This window comes from Rhopalosiphum padi, chromosome 2 (genome assembly GCF_020882245.1).
Source record: "Rhopalosiphum padi isolate XX-2018 chromosome 2, ASM2088224v1, whole genome shotgun sequence".
NCBI lineage: Eukaryota > Metazoa > Arthropoda > Insecta > Hemiptera > Aphididae > Rhopalosiphum > Rhopalosiphum padi.
In genome coordinates this window covers 36,783,099-36,805,087 of record NC_083598.1, presented here as the reverse complement: position 1 = coordinate 36,805,087, position 21,989 = coordinate 36,783,099, and the positions used below count along the sequence as shown (strand labels likewise).

The 21,989-nt window shown below is 25.3% G+C and overlaps 1 protein-coding gene across 1 annotated transcript; it reads right to left on the bottom strand.

The window, feature by feature from the left end:
* Positions 1-8,758: 8,758 nt before the first annotated feature.
* LOC132919908 (cap-specific mRNA (nucleoside-2'-O-)-methyltransferase 2-like) lies at positions 8,759-18,394 on the bottom strand. The gene is made up of 12 exons (XM_060981835.1): positions 16,275-18,394; positions 14,658-16,197; positions 12,285-12,605; positions 12,023-12,223; positions 11,844-11,955; positions 11,565-11,777; positions 11,233-11,492; positions 10,967-11,152; positions 10,237-10,394; positions 9,910-10,150; positions 9,634-9,826; positions 8,759-9,552 (listed from the first exon to the last, which is right to left on the bottom strand). The coding sequence occupies exons 2-12, from the start codon at positions 14,889-14,891 to the stop codon at positions 9,461-9,463; spliced, it is 2,211 nt and encodes a 736-aa protein (XP_060837818.1). The 5' UTR covers positions 14,892-16,197; positions 16,275-18,394; the 3' UTR covers positions 8,759-9,460.
* Between the last annotated feature and the right edge of the window lie 3,595 nt (positions 18,395-21,989).

The window sequence follows — 21,989 nt, the reverse complement described above, 5'->3', positions numbered from 1 at the left end:
AGCGTTAAAAGTTCTGTGAAAACTCCCTGAACCATTTACAATTCTGACATTAAAATAAATAAAAATTACGGAATTAATAATAATCTAATTACCTATTAGATGACACAATATTTTTGTGCATCAGAACATAAACTTTAATGTTATATTATACAAGAATACTTCCTACAATATTTTCTTATAATTTATATTTATTATATTAGAAATTTTCATGATTTTGAACAACGAAAACGTCGGAAACGTTGCATTAAGTTTGGGTAGGTAGAATGTACACAATCGTAATGATGAAAAAGATCCATACACAATATTACAATAGTATCATATGTAATCGTAACGCACCCGCGATGAGAAATCTGAAAACAGAATTTAATTTGTCTTTAAATCTACTTGACATTGACATTCCCATATTTTTATTTTATCACCTTAAATAAAATAAAAAAAATATTAAAAAGGTAGAAATTAAAAATTGTCAAATTTCAAATTTTGAAGATGTTATAAGCAAAAAAAGGAATTGTGGCAAAGTCGATCTCAAGTAGATTGAACAACAAATTCAAATTTGTTTTCAGATTTCTTATTGCTTCATTAAACCAATCGGTATACGTTTGCGAAAACACGTCTAAATTTCTATGTTCCGTGTGTAATAGAAAAAATAGAAATAGCCGGTATCAAATCCACTTATGGCCCCATTCAAAGAACCTACTAATAATTAACAGCGACATCATTTTTATTGGCTTTTCTAACCGGTATTATGTAATATAGCCTATAATTAAAAGAAATTTTAATCAATATTTTTTTCTAATGTTCTCAGTCTGCAATTATTTGTATTAATTAATAGCTATATATAAGGCTTATTGGAGAGTAAGAACATAGATTTGTTTGCACAACTTCTTATTCGTATAACATTCATCTCTGTTTTAAACATTTTGCACATTTCTATTTTTTTTTTAACTTTAAAATCTTTAAATATTATAGCTTATTTCTTAAAAAGCAGTACATTTTATGAAGTAAAAAGTCAAATAATCCTTAGTAGTTACTAGTTACTACTATATTATATAACAATATTTAGACATACTTTTTATATATAATAGCTTGTAAGTTTGTAACAGTAAATAACAACTAAAAAAGGTAAAAAGTAAGAAAAATTCTGCACGAGCCTCATTATAGAAAGTAAGAAAAATGTAAGAGCTGAAAATAAGTTGTTATGAAATGGCGGTTTATTAGCTTTAATTGTATTCTTAAAATACGTGGACGTAGTATATTATACAAATTAATTTATACACGGAACTATTTTTAAGAACCAATGCTTTTTTACGTCAAAATTAGAAAAAATATTTGGATCATGCGCTCAATTCTAGTAGGTAGTGTTACTTCCCATTTTATTCTTCAATAATTTATTTATTCTTTATTTTTATGAACTTTGAGGAATGTTATATTATGGCGATACAAAATTCTTTTTTTCAAGCGACAACTGCCTTTTTTATTATAAACTGTTAAGATATATATATATATTTTAATATTTAATCATATAAATAAATCGACATTTGAACGATTAGTTGTGTGTTATTAAAATTTTGTAGCGTAATTTTTTTGTAGAGGAAGATAGGTGCGTACGCTAAATTTTTATTGGTAGATAAATACTACTTTAAAAGTAATACTTTAACAACTAATAAATGTGTTTCTTAATCTTAATAATATTTGTGTAGACACCGTTTAGATTTAGAACATATAATTGCTTATTGTGTTATTCGGGGGGATAATTTCAATCAAAAAACTGGAGGCGCTGAAGCTTCCTGTGTCATCTTATGGTTATCTATAAGCAAAAGATAACCTAATCGTACTTAACCTAACTATTAAAACTACTAAAACCTAAATTAATATGAAACAATTTGAAGGTGTTAAGCACACTCAAGTCCCCCTCCCCCAAATTTCGCCTGTGGTGTTATTCGCATACGCTATACCATACACATAGGCGTAGATTAGGGGAGCTTAGGGGGCTTAGCACCGCTACATCTTTTTAAAAGTTTCTCAACAAGTTTTAGGTTATTTATTAGATAAAATTATAAAATGTACAATAACGTAATTCCTCAACAGGATAGTCAGGATATCCAATACGTATGTCGTATGAGTTATGTGAACGTTTAAGGTTCATGTAAAATTTTTGTATTGTAAATTTATAATAAAATGAATTAAAATGATTGAGCTATACGTTAATATTTTATAACGACAACGTTATGTATACGCCGTTAAATAAATAATGTTGAAGTGTTTATAGAGGTACCATCTTTTATAATAAATGTTACAAAAAAGTTTAAAATTTATATGTAGGAGGTACGGGGAGCGAAGGCCTCTTCGTCCCTGTTTTATATTTATAATTTTATCCCCCCCTTCTAATAAGTCAAATTTACGCCTATGGCCATACACTATAATTTATAACTTAAGAAAGTCATAATAGTTAAAGACAATAAGTTAAAAATCTATCTTTTTAATTATTATTCATTAGCATTCAAACTAATGTTTCATTTTTAATAAAATATTCTTGGTCTGTTACAACTTTAATTATTAGTTTTATATTATTCATTATGACTTTATACTGAAAGTATAATTTTTATCAATTTTTATGTTAAATATGTATCAATTTTAAATGAAATGCAAGTACATCAAGTTATACTTAATTAATTTTTATTTTATAAAAAATTAAAATCTTTTTTCTATACAATACAGTATTACAGTATAATACTAATAGGAACCTAATGTTAGAGCAAGTTAGATCATTTTATAAAAATCAGGAAATATTTGAGGTAAAATATTATTTTTAATGTCTTCAATATCGTCTCTTCCAGATTCAACTATATAGTTCTTAGCAGCTGTAATTTCTGACCTTAGACTTTGTTGGGAAATTCTATAAAATAAACATTTATAATTATAAATATATAAATTTAGTACCTACGGAATATTTATAAAATAATTAAGTTTTAAGTATTACAAAAAAATACCTTATATTGATAACCAATGGGTAGAAATTACATACAATATTATATATACACAATATAATGTTATTTAATGTTGTCAAACCCCACCCGATCGCCACCTATGCACAAACATAAACGTAACTTACTATATACTATATAGTATAGTCTTCTGTATTTGGAAACTCAAATTAATTATTTGTTCAAATACCTACTCGCACTTGTTTAATCTAACCCAACTGAACTCGCATCCTGTGTAGTTTAGATTATCTTAGGTACTAATTACTTACGTAACTACTACTTAATAACTTTTGATAGTTATTTATTATTTATAGTGACCCATTTAATTAACTCATAATACTAAATTCTGAATCTAATCTATTTTTTATTATCATATTTTTGTATAACCTATAATAACCTATAGATATGCCATTATATTTTATCGTTTTGTGGTTGTTACTTTATAGAATGTATAAGAAACACTTTTATAACATATTATTTTTATTATAAATATTTTTAATAAAATATAAAAAGACTTAAAAATTTGATTTAATTCAACTTTATGACTGACATATGACTTTGAACATTTAGATATGGCTTATATGAAAATAAAATATCTATCATACTTTATACTTATACCTACTGGCTACTAGGTACCTATACCTAATTAAAAACATTTTTGACTCCCGATTATTTGATTATAGTTAAATAATAGTAATAATATATCACTGAAAAAAATAAATTGTAATGATAACCAGAATATGATTGCTACTACCAGAATTTTCAGTTGCTCCAATGACAACAATATATTTAGTTAAAATTATTAGTTCCACTTGGTTAACTGAGTTTGTATCGGTTACAGCTAAGTTAAGTTATAGATAGGGTATCAATAATATAGTAAATACCGAACAAATTTTTACCACAACCATCGGCGCAACTAGGTCTAAAATACTAGGGGGACTGCAGGCCCACAAATAAATACCTTATAATTTAATTTACTTACTTTCATGTTTTCCAAAACACTAGGAGGATCGTCTGGATTACTTTCATATCAATAGTAACAATTGTATAAATACGGATAATTTTTTTGTTATATTAAAAATTTAAAAATACTAAATAAGTTTTTTTATCCATTTTTAATCACCAAAATAAAACTAAAATATTGGACGGTGAACGTAATGCCACTGGTCGATATGCCCGCATAATATTTATTAGATAAAAATATTTTTATTAAATTATATGTACAAGTATATTGAAAAATAAACTTTAATATTTTATATTTATACAATTTACTTTTGAATAATTTTGTTATAATAATGCTCTACGTCATATTGCATAGGAATACAGGATGTATCTCACATTCTCATTATTTTATGCTTAAATTATTAATTAATCTTTAATAATCAAAAATATTTTGGAGTCTAAAATATATTTTGAGGGGGCTAAGTTTTTGTATACCGTACAATACCTTTATGTATTTACACAAATATGATTTGTTATAATCTTATAGATTCCTATTAATTTGGTTGATACAAACAATACATAGTCAATTTTGTTATATTTGTACTTATGTCTTTCAGTCTTTGTAAGACTTTGATTGTTTATTTACGTTTTAAATTAATTATTTTGTGACAGTAAATCATGAAAATTATCAGTTTATTCAAGTTTTTGAATAACAATTTGTTGAATATGCTGTTAAATAACACTTACATAATATAGCAACATAATATATTATAACAATATAACTGAACGTTGAATTACTCATATTCAAATAACATGTGTATTAAAAAATAATCAACATTTCATCATTAATTGTTCATTAATTTTAAATAAATATAAAATAAAATTATCAGTATAACCATTACAAATCTCTAGAATGAAGTCACTTTTTTATTATCTACAAAAAAAAATAGCTTAATAATCGGAATAAATTATATTAATAATTTATAGATTGGTAACTGACTCATATTTTTTAATTTGTACTCATTTACAGTCATACCCAAATTAACTATAGGTAATTAAAAGTATCATTATTCATCAGTCACTCAACGTTTGAAAAGTGTTAATAGGTATATTTAGGAGCTGACCTTTAAAAGAATCTCAATAATTTAGTAATATACCTATTGTCAGTGGCCGATTCAAGGGTGGCGAGTGTCCTCCCCCCCCCTTGACAGTTATATTATGTATTTATGTATTAAGTTGTAAGGCCTAAAATCAAATCCTAAATATTGTGTTTATAAAATTATATAATGTAAATATAATAAGAAAAATGTTTGCTTTCCCCCCCCCCTCCAAAAAAAAATCCATCGCCATTATAGTTCCACGAGTTCAATTTCCATTTCAATGGACAATTATTATTATAACTGAATAAAGCTGGGGTAATACACAGAGTTTTTCGCCCCGAATTCCGATGGCGTTTTACATCTAATTCGAAATTCATTGTCTTATTTAGAGTACCTAACCTATCTATACACAACAGAAAACGCCATGGCAGCAAGTTTAAGTTTTAATGGACGAACGTGGATATAAAAAAAAACGCGAACTCCTAATTTTACATTGTTTTGAATTAGGAGAAGCTATACTGATATGATGACTGAATAAAACACTGTGTATAGACCTGGGCGCCTGACCTTATAGTGCACTAGTGCTCGAGATAATTTATACTGTTGTAGTGTTATCAGTCCTATGTCTATTTGTTTTCTCCTCTAAATTCTCGCTAATTATAAAGGTTATAATATACATACATAGGTTAATGTGATTTTTACTCAAGATTAGTAAATTATATTATAGCCGTTATAACTAGGTTACCTCAGTCGTATAAACAAAATAATTCCCTATTTTTAAATTCTCTTATTCTCGTCTACTAACATCATTTTCAGAACATTCGACGGTTGTATCTATAATGTATATGTTTCATAATAGGTATAGTTATTCAACTGCATTGAGTAAGCGCGAACGCAGAAAAAAAAGTCGTTGGGGTTTTTTAAAAAATGTACATAAATATAATCATACTATTCATTTGTAGGTTAGGTAATTTATTTTTTATTCCTGATACATCGGAGGAGGTTTTAAAAATCTTATAAAAATTAATTGTGCATATGAATTTTAAATATTTTTATACAGATCTAAGAACAAGTCGTGTTAAATATTGTAATACATTTTTAAGAATTTTTACCCAACGAATAATATTTTTTATCAACAAAAAACTAAGAAAATGGAAAATTTAAATTTCTATAAATCACTCAAAAAGAGTCAAAATATTTTGAAAATTTTATCACGAATAAAAAATAATCATATATAATCATTATATAAATCATTTGATGAAAACACTAAGTACGGCTATTGGTTTTTGCATAGGTACTAAACGAATATCAAAAATTATTCTACATGTTAAAATAATAATAGATAATACAATTTTAATGTATTCGTGTATATAAAAAAAAAAATTGATACTCCAAGCTATAAGCAATAACGTGTATATCACATAACCAATAAAACGTGAAATGCAATGCACGAACACACCACAACGTCCACAACATTCGACAGTTTTCTACCAATAAAGTCAATGCTGTATTTCTCCTACTCTTGTTTTTTTCATAAAATCAAAGTGAGGTAACTTATAATACCTACCTATAAACTATAATCCTTGAGTCGTAACTGGGAAATGGAGATATGACTAAACGACAAAATACGTCCACTCAACCGTCAACTGTATAACCTACTCTCAGTGGCCTAGCCATGAGGAGGGTTGAGGGGGCTGCAGGCCCGAAATATCAAGAAAATTAAAAAATTATTTTAATTTTTAATAGTCTATGAAAATTGCTACAAAAATCTTAGATTGTACTTTACAAAAATTGATCAGCCCTCCCAAAAAAAAATCCTGGCTACGTCACTGTAGTAATAACTAGTAATACTACTGATACTGTATAGGTGACATCAGATCTGTAACATTGCAAAAGTAAAAATTAACTCTTTATAAAATTGTACATTATACTTTATAATTAGGCCATTAGGGCCTCGCCCTCGCGGTTATTATTTCATTTATACCCAATGTTAGGCATTATGTAGATAAATTATCTGGGTAAATTTTTCGTACCTATATTTTATCTCATCATCTCTATAGCTTTTAAATGATTTATCTATTATCTTATCTAGATAATAAAAACGGTCTTTTAACTCTTTTTTTTAATTATCTAGCATTCTAGCTAAATTATTTACTATATTGTCTATTTTTTTCATACAAGATACAATATTTATTCACACAATCGCATTGAATTGTAATAACATATTAAATGACCCATAGATTTACAAAAAGTAATTTGTATACTTGCACCACAGACTTCTATATAATATAGAAGTCTGTGACTTGCACTGTCATTAGGTAACAACTAGTTACCATACTATTACTATAGCCACAATATTGTCAATATTACCATTTTCTGTAAAATTTAGTGCAGGCAGTCAAATACTCACACCTCGAAGAAATCGTCTAAAAGACAACACTTTTGAAAAATTACTATGCCTAAGGTCAACTAAAGAATAAACAATACTTTTAATATATTAATGATCACATTAATTGATTTATATAATTATATTACACATAAAGTGGTGTATCATATTTTAATATTTATACAAAATAACTTTTCTAATTATTAACTATGTTTATGATCTACTATGTATTTAAATGTTTTTTATTTTAATATGTAACCAAATGTACCACTAGTACCAATCTGTTTATGTAACATAAAATAAAAAAAATATCAATTAAAATGTATGATATATTTTTTTTTATAATCAGCTAAGCTATAATTTTTTTTCTTAAAATTATCTATTATCTAGATAATTTCATTTAAATTAATCAATTATCTCATCTGGATGATTATATTGAAAATATATCTATTATCTTATGTAGATAATTATTTGAATATCTATGCCTATGTTTATACCCACTTCAAATAAAAATTGTAATTCAAAGATAAATCTTAGCCTACTAAAAACAATTAGGTACTGAATAATTATTTTCATCTTCCATTTATGATGAACCTACTTACCTATATTATTACTTATTAGGTACCTATAGTTTATAAAAAATTTCTATATTTCTGTTTAGTATATATTAAGTAATATATTTTAATTCAATATTAGTATTTACGTAAGTTGATTTAATTTTGGCTAAACAATTGCATTTAATAAATTATAATAGTTATAATAGTATATATTATTTAGTATTTAATGTATACATTTTTCTAAATTTAATCAACAAAATCTCATAAAAGAAACTGCAATTTATGCTTAATTTTTTAGTTTTTGCTACAAATGTTAATAACAATAATAACTAATAGGGCACCTTCTATTCGTTATTTAAGTTTGTTACAAAGTAAAAACTGTTTTACTGTCATTAATAGCAAATAAACTAAATATTTCAAATGATAACCGTTTCGAAACCTTTGTAATTATTTTAATAATTACCTAATAATTAATCACAATTTTAATGAATGTTTGTATTTGTTCTTCTCGATAATTATAAAAAAATATTGATGATTTTTGAGTTTGACATACCAAAAGTATAAAATTTGTTTTGCCTAATGCTTCCATCAAAGTTGATCAAAGCATTTTTGACTATAAGAAATTAAAATAAATAAACACAGCATTTTAAATTCAAAACATTCATTGCACCACTCAAATTCAATAATTTAAATATTGTTTTTATATACATATATTTAGGGAATCATGATCATGACAATCAAAATGGAAAATTTATATTGATAAAATAATTAAATAAAACACAAGACACATCATTAAAAAATTATTTAATTTCTTAAAATATAAATTTAACAACATTAATAATACTAGGTTTATTTAAAATAATAAATTATTATGTTTAATATAAATATTCTACATATAATAAACATTGTATAAAATATAAAAAAAAAAAACAATTTCATGTAATATAAAAACAGTCGACGCTGGAATAAAATGCAACTAAATTGCTTTGGTTTTTCATAATTTCTTTAATGATTAACAAATTATATTAATATATATAATGCGTATACATATTATAATTTATAATATTAAATTATTACATACATATTATTTGTCTATAATATGTTAATGCTATGATTAATTAATGACTTAAAATATTTCTATCATCAGTCTTTTCTAAATATAATCACAATAGGCCATTTAAATTTGATTAGTACATTACAAAAGATATGAAAAATATATTCATAGGTATAAAATGGTATTTCAATTATTTCCCAAACGTACTTTAGAACATATTTATAAAATAAGTTAGGTATAAACAATTTAAATGTTAATGAAACAAATAACATTAATATATTATAATATAGTAATAAATTTAAAAATAATTATCACAAATTATCTATATTTTTAGTGGTTCAAATACCTAGTGAATATAGTAAATTTCAACAAAATAATACATAACAATGAAAAAAAAAAAATATTTAATTAATTATCTTCTGATAACAAATTTTTCATTATTGTTGCAAGTAAGAACAAACAGTTTTTTTCACTTCATTGATTATAAGCAAACAATTAACAGTAACAATATCTTTATAAATAGGTTGAACTGAAACATAAATATATATTTTGGAAATTATTCAATTATGAACATGTTTAAATTTAATAATATAACATAAATATAACTTACACATAACTTTCTTAATTGGAATGAATGATATCAAAGATTGTTCTTGTTTTTCAACTATATCTATGATACTAGGATCTTTAATATGCTCTTTTAATTTCTTTAAAAGAGCTATAAATTCATCTACATGTTTGTCATTAACTTTTGAACAAAACACAAAAGCATGACCCATTTCATCAGGTTTCATCATACCAGTCTAAAATGGAACATAAAAAAATGCAATTCAAATATTTAGTTAAAATGAAATTTGAAAATTATTATTGAGTAAATATAAAATACCTTTAGGAACATATTTAAAAGTATAAAGAAAACACCAACATTCACTTGAGTAAGCAACGGATATCCAATTACTAATAAGCTATCAGAAGTTTGAAGCTTTTCAAATGATTCTAAGATAGCAATCAAAGAATCATGTTGTTTTCGATTATTGTTGATACAATCGCTGATATATATCGAAGTGACATCACAAACAATTAATTGTCCATTGATAGTTTGCCTTGGAATTTGAAGCCAAAAGTAACTGTAATACATAAAGAATAGTCCATATTGAAATTAAAAGTTTCAACAATAATTTTACTTGTAAATTAAAATGAATTTAAAACTAACTCTCTACGCTTAATATTATCCTCAATAGGAATAGTAAATAGTGATCTTGCCCGGTTACTATAGTCGATTAGTGTATTCACACAAAACTTTGAGTTACGTACCACAGATACAGGTTTACCCATTTGTATATTAAAATCAGATGAGTGAATTTTGGCATCCTGTGTGAAAAAATCAACAATTTAACCAATCCTAATCATTTGCTAAGAACACAATTACTTCATTTATATGCAGCAGTTAATGCGAATTAACTCAATGTGCATTGAGTTAATTTGCATTAGAGCGAATTTATATGCACCTAAAATATCAAGATTAGATGTTAAATAAAATTACAAGTTAATGTGAATGTTTTTAGTCCATGCTTTAAACTTTGGATTCCATGACCAAAATAATTATAATTTGACATTTTAAAATTCCCGCTAACATATTAATTCACATTAAAGCGATTTACATACATATCTTAATCCCAGAGTAAGAGTTAATCACATATATGTGGAGTTAATTCGATTTGAAGAATCAAATTAAATAATAAATGCATATCAGTTTAATGAGAACTAAAAATACATATATATGCACCTAATTCTCGGACTAACTTAATACGCATTGAGTTAAAGTGCATTAACTGCTGCATATAAACGTACAAAATAATAAATATAATTTTTGATCATAAAATGATGATTTTTTACTATTTTACTACTATGATATTTCTATAAAATAAAATTATGAAATTAACCTCAGCAGTAAACCATAAAACTGTTGAGTCATATTGCCATTGATATTGTTTAAACATATTAATTTCATCTTGAAGTAACTTCGCTTCATCTGATGCTTGACATTCAATCCTACGTTGTTTCTCAGAAAATGAATAATCCATGACTAACTTCATAGTTGAAACTTTTGGAAAATCATACTGTAAACTCTATTTAATTTAAAACAATTTAGTATTTATAAAATAAGTATACAGGATACAAATTTAATCATTTAATTTTATATTTTTACCTGAAGTTTATTTTGTCCAACTATTTCCTGTGATGATTCTATTGGTTTTACTTTATATTTATGAGCATATGTTTTAGCAACCCAATATTGTAACTCGGTTAAATATTTAGTGTCATTTTCAATTTTTTTTACAAATCGTTCTATGTTGTTTTCAATAATTTGCATTTGTAGTTCACTAAAATATTTTGAACAGTTATACATAGACGATAAAAAATCTTTAGGCAATTCTTTTAATGGAAACATACTATAATCAGACACAGCTAAAATGATAAAATAAGTCACATGTAGATAAGAATCAATATTTATGTTTATTAATAAATAATAATACATACTCCGTTCAATAGTTGAAAAATATGTATGAATCCAAGGTTCCACATGTTGTAAGCCTTTGTATCCGCAACATACAATATAAATTTCAGAATTTCCTTGTTTACTAGTAACTGGTTTTTTTATTTGTACTGAATTAAAAGCACAGCATAACAAATATATTCGACATAACGAATTGCATTCAAACATAGTAAACATTTTTAGAACAAAAGTACCACCTAAATTTATTTTTAAAAACATTAACAAAACTAAAAATTTACAAATATGTCTAATATTAATACAACCTTCTTGAAGTATCATTAAAGCGACCATAGTTTCAACTATTTGAAGTCGCATTACTACATTTTCTTGTTCATCAGGATTATTTTGGCAGTCCATACTACCATCAGCTGTTACCTGAAGGTTAAAAAAACATTATTTAGAAGAATAAATAAAGAAACCAATAAATAAATGTTTTATTTACCAAATTTGCTTTTTCACCAAAACGGTTTTTAACAAAGGCATATAAATCTTTGTAGAAGTTTTTTTGGAAAATATCACCAGTATGATCCGTACCAAAAAACCAATGGTTTATTGTGAATAACATGAATCTATCATCATTTATTAAATCAGGATTACCGTTTCCTTCGTGATATGGATTTAATGAAACTCCTATCCAATCCCACTAGGACGATAAACAAAATTAATTTAATAAAATATTATTAAAACTAATTAGAATTACTTACTTTGACATCTATTTCTTGGCTAACAATATAGTGGTTGAGAGCAGAAATAAAACCACCCGGAGCTTCACATAAATGAACACTATACAATTTACCATTGTCTATACATTTTTGAGGTATTAATTTATAATCGTTTAATAGTTCAAAAAACTTCAACCAAGCCCCAGTTAATAATTCTGGATGTCCAATTCCTCTAACTTTAGAAATGACTTTACTAGCTGGGTTTGTTTGTTTTGTATTTTTATGCCATTCAGCTAAGTTAAAATCATCGAGTTTATCCTTGACTTTATTAAGTGATTTTTTTAAATGTATAAAATCTGGTAACTAAAAAAAAATAGTAAAATTGTACTTAGTATATTAAAATAACAATTAGATAAGTACATTTAATAATTTTTATTTTTTATTTATTTATTACCTATAATTATTATTATTATTTTGTAAACTTTCAAACAATTATTCTTATTAAAAATAAAATACAGTCGAGTCACGATAACTCGAAAAACTTGACAACTCAAATTTTTTTTTACTACCCTACAAATTAATTCGAGTTAGATATCTCGAAGCGAATTTTTATCTCCCTTCAACTTCAAGTTATCGCGACTCAATTGTAAATTATTACAATCTTGAAAGAAAATGAAAAATATTATAAAAATCTACATCTATCAAGAGCTGTAAGTATAAAAATGTTTTTTTTCATTGGAATTTTATGTTTTATCAATTTTTCAATTTTATTTTTTACAGGAGTTACATACACGAATAGGTAGTGATAGCCGGTATGGGTATGCCGTAGTCACGTTTTCAATTTTGTCATGTACTCATATGTAAAATGTAATAAGAGTATTGAAAATTTGTAACAGTGGCATAATTACGGGGGAGAGATTTGGGTGTCGTATCCCCTCCCCTCAATGACCCTTTTTTTATTTTTAAAGACTGGTTAACTACATTTATTTATATTTACTGATTTAACAATAAATATAATTGTATATTTTGTAATTATTTTTTTCCGTCTCACATTTGTACATACATTTATTGCACTGAAAGGAGATGTTTATGATAAATACAATTTTCTTTTAGGGGGTGAGGAAGGAGAGTTTATAGATAAAATGTAAAAACATTTCATCCCTCCTTTCAAACATGACCAAATTATGCCATTGATTCATAATACAATTTAGTATGTAACTTCCTGTAATAAATATACTATATTTTATAAAAAAAATATACCTATATAAGGTATTTTATAGGTATGTAATGCATGAATGCAAATTATACTTAATAATTCATGTATCTAAAAAAGATTTAATTAATTCTAACATTTTATTTCATATTTTTTTTTTATTCTTTAAATTTATAACGAACATTTTTATTTTAAAATATATTAAACAGTTAGTATTTTTATTTTGTAAGTAACTTGTTAAGTTTTTTGAGTATAAATGTATAATTAACAAATGATCTATACTTTACTATTTAAAATAAAATAAAATAATTGTAAAATCTAAATGAAAATTTTTTTTTTTTAAATTTTCATAATTATGAAAATGTACAGCTCTAAATCTACTTAATACTACATTAACTACTACTATAGACACTAGATAATTAACTAGTAAAATTATTTATAATAAATATTTTTAAAGTATCTAAGGTTGACTCTCTTAAATGTTTTTAGGTTTACCAATATCTATAAATCATGATTTAAGTACCTACATTGTATAACAATATAGTTTATAAATTATTCACATTTTTGTAGTTAAAAAATATTATTTTTAATATTATATGAGTTCAAAGACCACGAAATTGTGTATACTATCTTTCAAGCAGACACATGGGTATATTAATCATTTACAATATATTACTAGTTAGAAAATAATAAAGTTATAAATCATTGTATACTATATTGCTATCATAATTTTAATGTTTTATCATTTTTATAGATAACAAGTATGAATTGGTTATTTTTTGACATTAGTAAACAGTTTAATATACATTTTATAGAAATATATATTATTTTAAAAACAATTCTATAAACAGTCTAGGTTCTGTTTCTCCTAGTGTATAAAAATACTTAATTGCTATTATTTATTAGGTAATTACAATAAATTATAATCCCTTTAAGATTAAAACAATTTGTGAAAAATATAATTTCTTTTAATCATTTTTTTAAATTTTTTAATTTCAAAAATGTTAATAAATATAAAATATATTAGGTATTTATTTTGAACCCAATAAATCATTAAAAAATTATTATACGTAATGATTTTAATTTTCATTTACCAAATTAGGTGTCTGATAATAATTAATTTGTTAAACATTGACTTATTAATATTAATTTATGTATAAACACTAAAAAAGTTATAAATAAAACTTAATATTTTAAATTACCTCCCATTTGCATTGACTTAGCATAGTGTCTGGGTCAGGAAGTTTCCATTTGCTTTGATTTGGCATGCAAAATTGCTTAGAAAACAATTGGGTTACAACTTCGTCATATTGCGATGATTTGTGCTGGTAACCGTTGAAATGTTTCTTTTCCCTGGTCCCATCTTCTTTAGAGTACTCGTAAGTAGTGTAATTGTTATTAAACGAATCTTCGGTTTTGTCCATTTTAGTTTGCATTGCTCGTGGAATTCAAACAATAATTTACTCGTATTTAAAAGTAATTATAATGAACGATAAATGTAAAACATAAAATATTTAATAACAATCGATATTACATTGTAATCCCTATTAACGAGCATTACGATTTGCCAATTACGAAGTAGAACTTGGAACTTGGAAGACTTTAAACGTCGAGAGAATATTAGAATAGAATGGTCATTGGCCTGATTTTCTCAATGATAACAGCTTTCTACTGTTATCAAATATGATGTCGTGTCGCGCGCGCTATTTTCTAATACCGTATGTCTGCGTGTCATTATAGGCATTTATTTTTATCATCTAGTGGCACTGGCTATCATTATAGGCTATGGACTATGGTGGTAATAGTATCGTGTGTATAAGACTATAAGATTTGTTCCCCAGTAAAAGTAACAGTATCACTAACGTTATTACGCTAATAAGTAATAATTTATATATTCTAGGATTCCTTAGGGCTTAGAGTAAAAAGTAAGTTCTATACACACTATTACCTACCACCATAGCCTATAATGATAGCCAGTGCCACTAGATGAAAAAATAAATGCCGATTATGACACGCGGACACACGGGTATTAGAAAATAGCGCGCGCAACACATCATATTTGGGAACAAATCTAGTTTAGCACCGCCTCGAAATTTTGGTTTTTTTTTGGAAACCTATGTATTTTAACGTTTTAAAAATTATGGTGCCAAAAGTTTTTTCCGGAAATCATTAGTTAGTAGTTACGCGGATAACCGAGAGTACACTGTATTTTAACATTTTTAAAATATATGCTAATATCGTATTTTCAAAAAAATCAAATTTTTGTTTTTTCGGAAAACTGTATTTTAAAGTTTTAAAAAATAATGCCGAAAATTTGTATTACCTATACACGAGAATGTATGGTTTTAATATCGTAATTCCAGTGCAAAATATAGTTTTATACAATATAGTCAAGTCACTAATCTCTGATAAATCCAAAGAGATCCTTCTATTTATAGTGTAATATCTTGTAACATGACAAAATATTGTCTTGTAATATAATGGATATACTACAGATAAGATTTAGTTTTTGCCAATTTGCCATTACCTTTTCGTTCTATTCGGTTAATAATCATAAAAGTGAAGTTAAACTACAGATTAACTTGAATTCCGTATCGTTAAGTGGTTTACGTTGTATATAACGTAGTGTTATAGTGTTAAATAATAAAAATATGTCGATTGTCGATCATAAATATTATTGAAATAAACGATGTTTTTGAAAATAATACTTCTGGTCCAGTGTCTCTCAATGTAATTAAGCAGCTGCAACAGTGGAATTTATTATTTAATAGCATCTGACAACCAACTCACGTGTGACCGTGGGCATTATTTAAAATTACCTATGCGAAGATGTGAGATGCGTTGACGGATTTACTTGGCGGTGTCGAACAACAAACAGTCATAAAAAATAAAAAAAACGGTCTATAAGAAAGGATACATTTTTCAACAAATCACATTAAATCTAAACCAAATAGTCTCTTTTCCTTATTTATGGCTTGAAAATGTATCTTTATCATTTATTAAAAAAACAAAAACAAATGTCTCAACAATCCGCTGTTGATTGAGCATCATTCCACCGTGAAATCACTTATGATGCTATGATTACACGACACAAAAAAATTGGTTAGTTTTTAAACCTAAAAATGTATAAACTATAAATGTATTTTTTTACAACAGATATGTAATAACGCAAAAATAAAATAAATTAAAATAGATAGTTGAGATAATAACTCTAAAGAGGAAAGATACAAAGGACCCAAGCCTTGAATAAATGTCGGATCTGTGGAACCTTTATCCCTACACTTACAAGTGCTGGAGAATACAGTTAGGTACCCATCAGATGTAAATATTAAAATTATTTAAATTTACACTATTACCTTCCTACCGATGGTCGGAGGGCTCTCGAGATCGTGATTCGAGAATATGATCAAATACACCGTAGTAATAAAACGTATAAAAGCAGAATTATACAAATTAACGCAAATAAAATGATGCTCATGCATCTTACCTTATTCGCTGTTGAATTCGTTAACCTGCGTAGTTGTCTTAATACAACTAGAAAGTGTTAATCACACGGATCCAAATAATAAGCAACACTGAAGTATTTCGTTGAATGAAATTGGCCCAGTTGTCGCTCGCAGTATCCGGTGTGGTGGGTGTGTATGGTGCTCATGCACTCATAAAAAAGATATTATTAAAATTGCTGGTCAGGACCACCAAAAAGGTTAGGTAAATATTGATATATCTACTTTTATACGTTAAATATGACTAATTTTTGTTCTGTTAAATTAATTATATATTTAAAAATGTTATGTATTTAATATACTCATAATGTATTTATAATTAGGACCAAATCCATTTAATATTAAAATAAATAAATATTAATTTCCTAGTCAGTAATCACTAACATGTAAATAGTTTAAAAGTATATTATATATTACACCGTGGTTAAAACAGAATCTACAAGTATACAAAAATAATATTTTTCTATATACTCTATACCATGGTCAAAAATAGAATTTATATTCATGGCCATCGTGGTTACGTTTTGGTAGGTATTATAAGACTTTTACTACCGTGTTTTAATAAGCCAATCAGAAAATAATATATTATTGGACACAGCGAGTTGTGAATTGTGAATTTGTGACTGTAACTTCATTTTAACTTATTCCTGAATCCTGAATCTTGGTCATTCTTCAGTTACCCAGTTCACCCTTCTCTAAAATAAGTTAAAAGTAACCATTGAACAGTAAACAGTAAACGACTAAATATTTAAATCATTGCTTAAAGTAATTGTCTAGAGAAAAAAAACTACAATGAAAAAAAATTAAACGAATAAAGACTACTAAAAATATTAAAAAATTGTGAATACCTACATCATGTAACGGACTCACTATACTTTATTAAATTACTAATTTGAATGATGTAATTTTGTTTCAATCAATGATTTTATTTGATATTGATGATTTCAAATAGACAAATTAAAACTTTAAAAGACATTATTTTCGATCTCTAACAGATACCCAAGTTTAACCGGACTACCCGAGTATGAGCCAATTGTCGACAGAACATAATTCATCCAATGCAAATCTTTTGTCAGTGTTTAGGATAATATGGAATATTAAGTAGGTTACAATCTTATATTACAATTCTGAATCCATGTATACCTTTAAAAATAAAGAAGTTTTTTTTTATGTATGAGTATGAGTAGTATGACTGTCCGGGTAGAACACGATTGAGAACGGTCCTTATCGGCCGTACCTTTTTTAATAGCACGATTGAGAACGTTCTTACCTGCTAACTTTTATGCAACGTTGTCACATTAATTAAAAATAAAAATAATAAAAATACAATATATATAAGATATCAATCACTATATTTTAGTTACAAAATAAACTTACCTGGAATCTATATTTATATACAACATATTTGTCAGCTTAAGATTAAAAATTTTAAAAATTAATATTTATTTACAATATATTTATATACCTATTTTATTTGTCAGCTTAAGATTAAAAATTTAAAAAATCAATATTTATTTGCCAGTATATACACAATTTAATTTTTTTTCCCAAGTACTTATTTCCGGTTAATTTTAAATACCTTATAATGTCCTTATTTTGTTCAAACTCTTTATATAAATTAATTGTTGAAACAATACGATTATAATCTTTGCTGGTCGTGGTTTTTGTAATATTATTTTCAATGGAGTTGATTACTGCCACGGTTTGTGTTTGGGTCTCCTTTAAAACAGAAATTACTGCATGTGTCCAAACACCAAAAAGAGATGCTTTTGCATCAAAATCCCAGCCCTAAATATTATTACTAAAAGTTAAGATAAATGGCAACGTCGCTAGAAAAATCGCTCTCAATCGTTTGATTTCAAGGTACAAAATATTGTTTCTTTGATCTGCCGACATCGTTCTCAATCGTGTTGCTAAAAAGGTAAAACGTTCTCAATCGTACAACACCGGACTGTCCTTATAAACTTCGTTACCCGTAATAAAATTACATATCACATAAAATTGAAATTTTATTTGATTCGTTATTAAAAACTTACTGGGTGTATGAATTATAAAAACAATATCGTCAATATCACTTCTATAATATAATACATATAATTGCTGTGCGCCTGTGCCCCGCAGTTACATACACCGTTTAATTTAAAAGAAATCGGATTCTATTTATAAAAAATTTAGATTACTTCTTTACAAACAATATTTTTAGTCTTATTTTCTAATTTTCTCTAAAACTTATTTCATCATTAATTGACAATATGAACATTGTCGATATCCGACCCACTACGCATTGCAACAACTGCCAGCGCTATTACTACGTATTCGCATAACATTCTTTCTGACATTTTTCTTTTTGCATGGCTCCTAAGGGTACTAGCGCTTATGACTCTCTTCAAGAATTGGGTTATCAAATGCAAAAATAACTTTTTAATCTGACAGGTAGTTTTAGGTAATAGCGTGTAAAAACGAAAAAACAATAAACAAACAAACTCGTCAGCTTTATTATATTATAATTTAGATGAGTATGAAAGTAATAGCACAAGATTATATTATGAAGTATGAACATAGATTAATCTTACGTATAATTGTTTTGTATTACAAAAAAACTAAAATAGTTTAATGGACAGAATATTACATAATATTTTGAACATAACTATCTAACTATCTAAAATTACCCAAGTTGTTGTACCTACAAGTTAATAATTAAAAATTATTCATAAACAGTATGTTGCTCAAGAATATGTTAAAAATAAATGAAGCTAATGAAGAAAGACATTATTGCGAAAGATGTGCTCATAAACATTCAACTACTCTTATATATCTTTATAAAACCATCTGGAAACTCAAGTACTTAAAATCAGTTATTAGACATAAGTTAAAATACAAATATGAGCATTTTTATTAAGAATGTAAATTAAATATCCATTTATTGTAGTGTGTAATTATTATTTGAAATAATTGATATTGAATAAATAGAAATAATTAATATAATAATCAACATTTTTTGTACTCTATTTTATATTAGTTAGATATTTTTACTAATGTATAATTGTGTAAATGACATAAAATAGATTAAATATTTATATATTAAAACCGTTATCAATATTAGGTGGAAGTACAAAGAGATTATTTAGTAAGACTATCAATCTCAACACTAAATAGTAAACGTGAAAAAATTTAATTTTCAATAATTAAACCTTAAAAAATTAGTTATTTAATATTTATCAATTTATACATTATGGTAACTTATAAATATCTAGAAATGAACCCAAATGAACTGTATAAAAAACCTTTAAATTTATTTAAGAAAAAAATACCCTAATGTTAAGCTAAACCTTATCTAAAACTATTTTATTTTTTTTTATTTTTAAGCACTAATAAATTACGAGTTTGAATTTCACACATGAACTCAACACAATAATATTTAAATAACATATTTTGAGTAACAAGTTGAAACCAAATGGTTAAATGGAAACATGTTTATTTATTTAAATCTTAATAAATATAAATATTTTAAAATTATATTAAATTGTAGTAGTTTTCTAAGTTATATTTTATATGTTCAGACTGTTCAGTATAGGATTATGTGGAACCTAAATTAGGTTATAAATTTATAATCTTAAATCACAATCCTTTAAAAATGAAATAGTTTTATTTTAATTTAGATATGATTGGTTTTAAAGTAGCAGCACAAGATTATAAGAACAAAATAATTATATGGTCTATGAGAACATGATTGTTTTTTCATTATTAAAAAATAAAATAGTTTAATGCATAATATATTACATAATATCCTGAAATTCTATATTTATCTAAAATTACTAAAATGTTTATACCTATAAATTAATAATTAAAAATTATTTATTAACAGTATGTTGGTCAAAAATATGTTGAATATAAATGCAGTTAGTGAAACAATATATGATTGCAAAAGATGTGTTCATATACATTCAACTCTTACAGATCTATATAAAACTATTTGGAAATTCAAGTATTTATAAACAATTATTTAATTATTAGACATAAATATTTATATAACAGGCTATGTTATACACTTTGCTCATTGTTTTTGGAAACTCAATAATATTTTACTCTGGCAGGATATTGACACATTATTTATAAAGTTTGGACATAGTTAATGGGACATAGGCATTATAACATTAATTAGAAAAATATATTTTGACTATTTGATTAAATTACCTTACTTAAAATAGATTTAATATTTCCCGTAAATTTAGTAAATACTACACATTATAATTTTGACTGGTAATATTTGTATATTTTCATAATTTAATCGAACAGAAGTATGATAATTATTATATAATAAGCAGTACAAAAATATTATTTACTTTTACTTAAAACACATACCTAAATCAAACTAAATATTATCTTGTTAACTATGGCAATGTACAGATTATTTAATCTAAAAACTTAGCTTATCAAAATAATTTAAGTAATCACAAATTTAATGAATGAAAAATCAGTTTTTACTAAAGATATTGTAATAATATTTGTAATTTAAGATATTGTACAATTAAAATTATTTTTAATAGTTATGTGAGAGTTGTACTACTATTTGCGCAGTGTAGTCTACATAATGTATGATTTGATAAAAGCATATTGTGCAGTAATTAATAAATAAGAGTAATATTTAAAAATGACATTAGGAAAATATGTAATTAGTAAAAACATTAAATTACTAAAACTAATTATCATAAATATGTATTAAATGAGGTAAAAAACTAAAGTAGTTTAAATTATTTGACGAGGAAATGGTATAATATGGTCAAAGTTAGGGTTTAACTTTGCATAATATATTGTCAAAATCAGGGAATATCATAATGACTGTGCAGTTATCACATCACTAATTAGTCCAATTAACACATTAACTAGTATTGACTAAGAATTTAGTTTTAAGATAAATTTGATATCTGAATGTGTGATGTAATATGGTATGGATTTTGAAATTAAATATGCATAATTTGTATTATGAAATTATTTTTTCTTATTTTATATTTATTAAATATATTTTTATTA

What these genes read in the sequence shown, in the direction of transcription:
- LOC132919908 (XM_060981835.1), bottom strand. Translation starts at nt 14,891, where the DNA reads ATGCAAACTAAAATGGACAAAACCGAAGATTCGTTTAATAACAATTAC. An exon ending in TAAGTCAATGCAAATGGGAG is followed by an intron (nt 12,606 to 14,657) that starts GTAATTTAAAAT and finishes ATTTTTTTTTAG; the next exon opens with TTACCAGATTTTATACATTT. An exon ending in GATAATATTAAGCGTAGAGA is followed by an intron (nt 10,151 to 10,236) that starts GTTAGTTTTAAA and finishes TATGTATTACAG; the next exon opens with TTACTTTTGGCTTCAAATTC.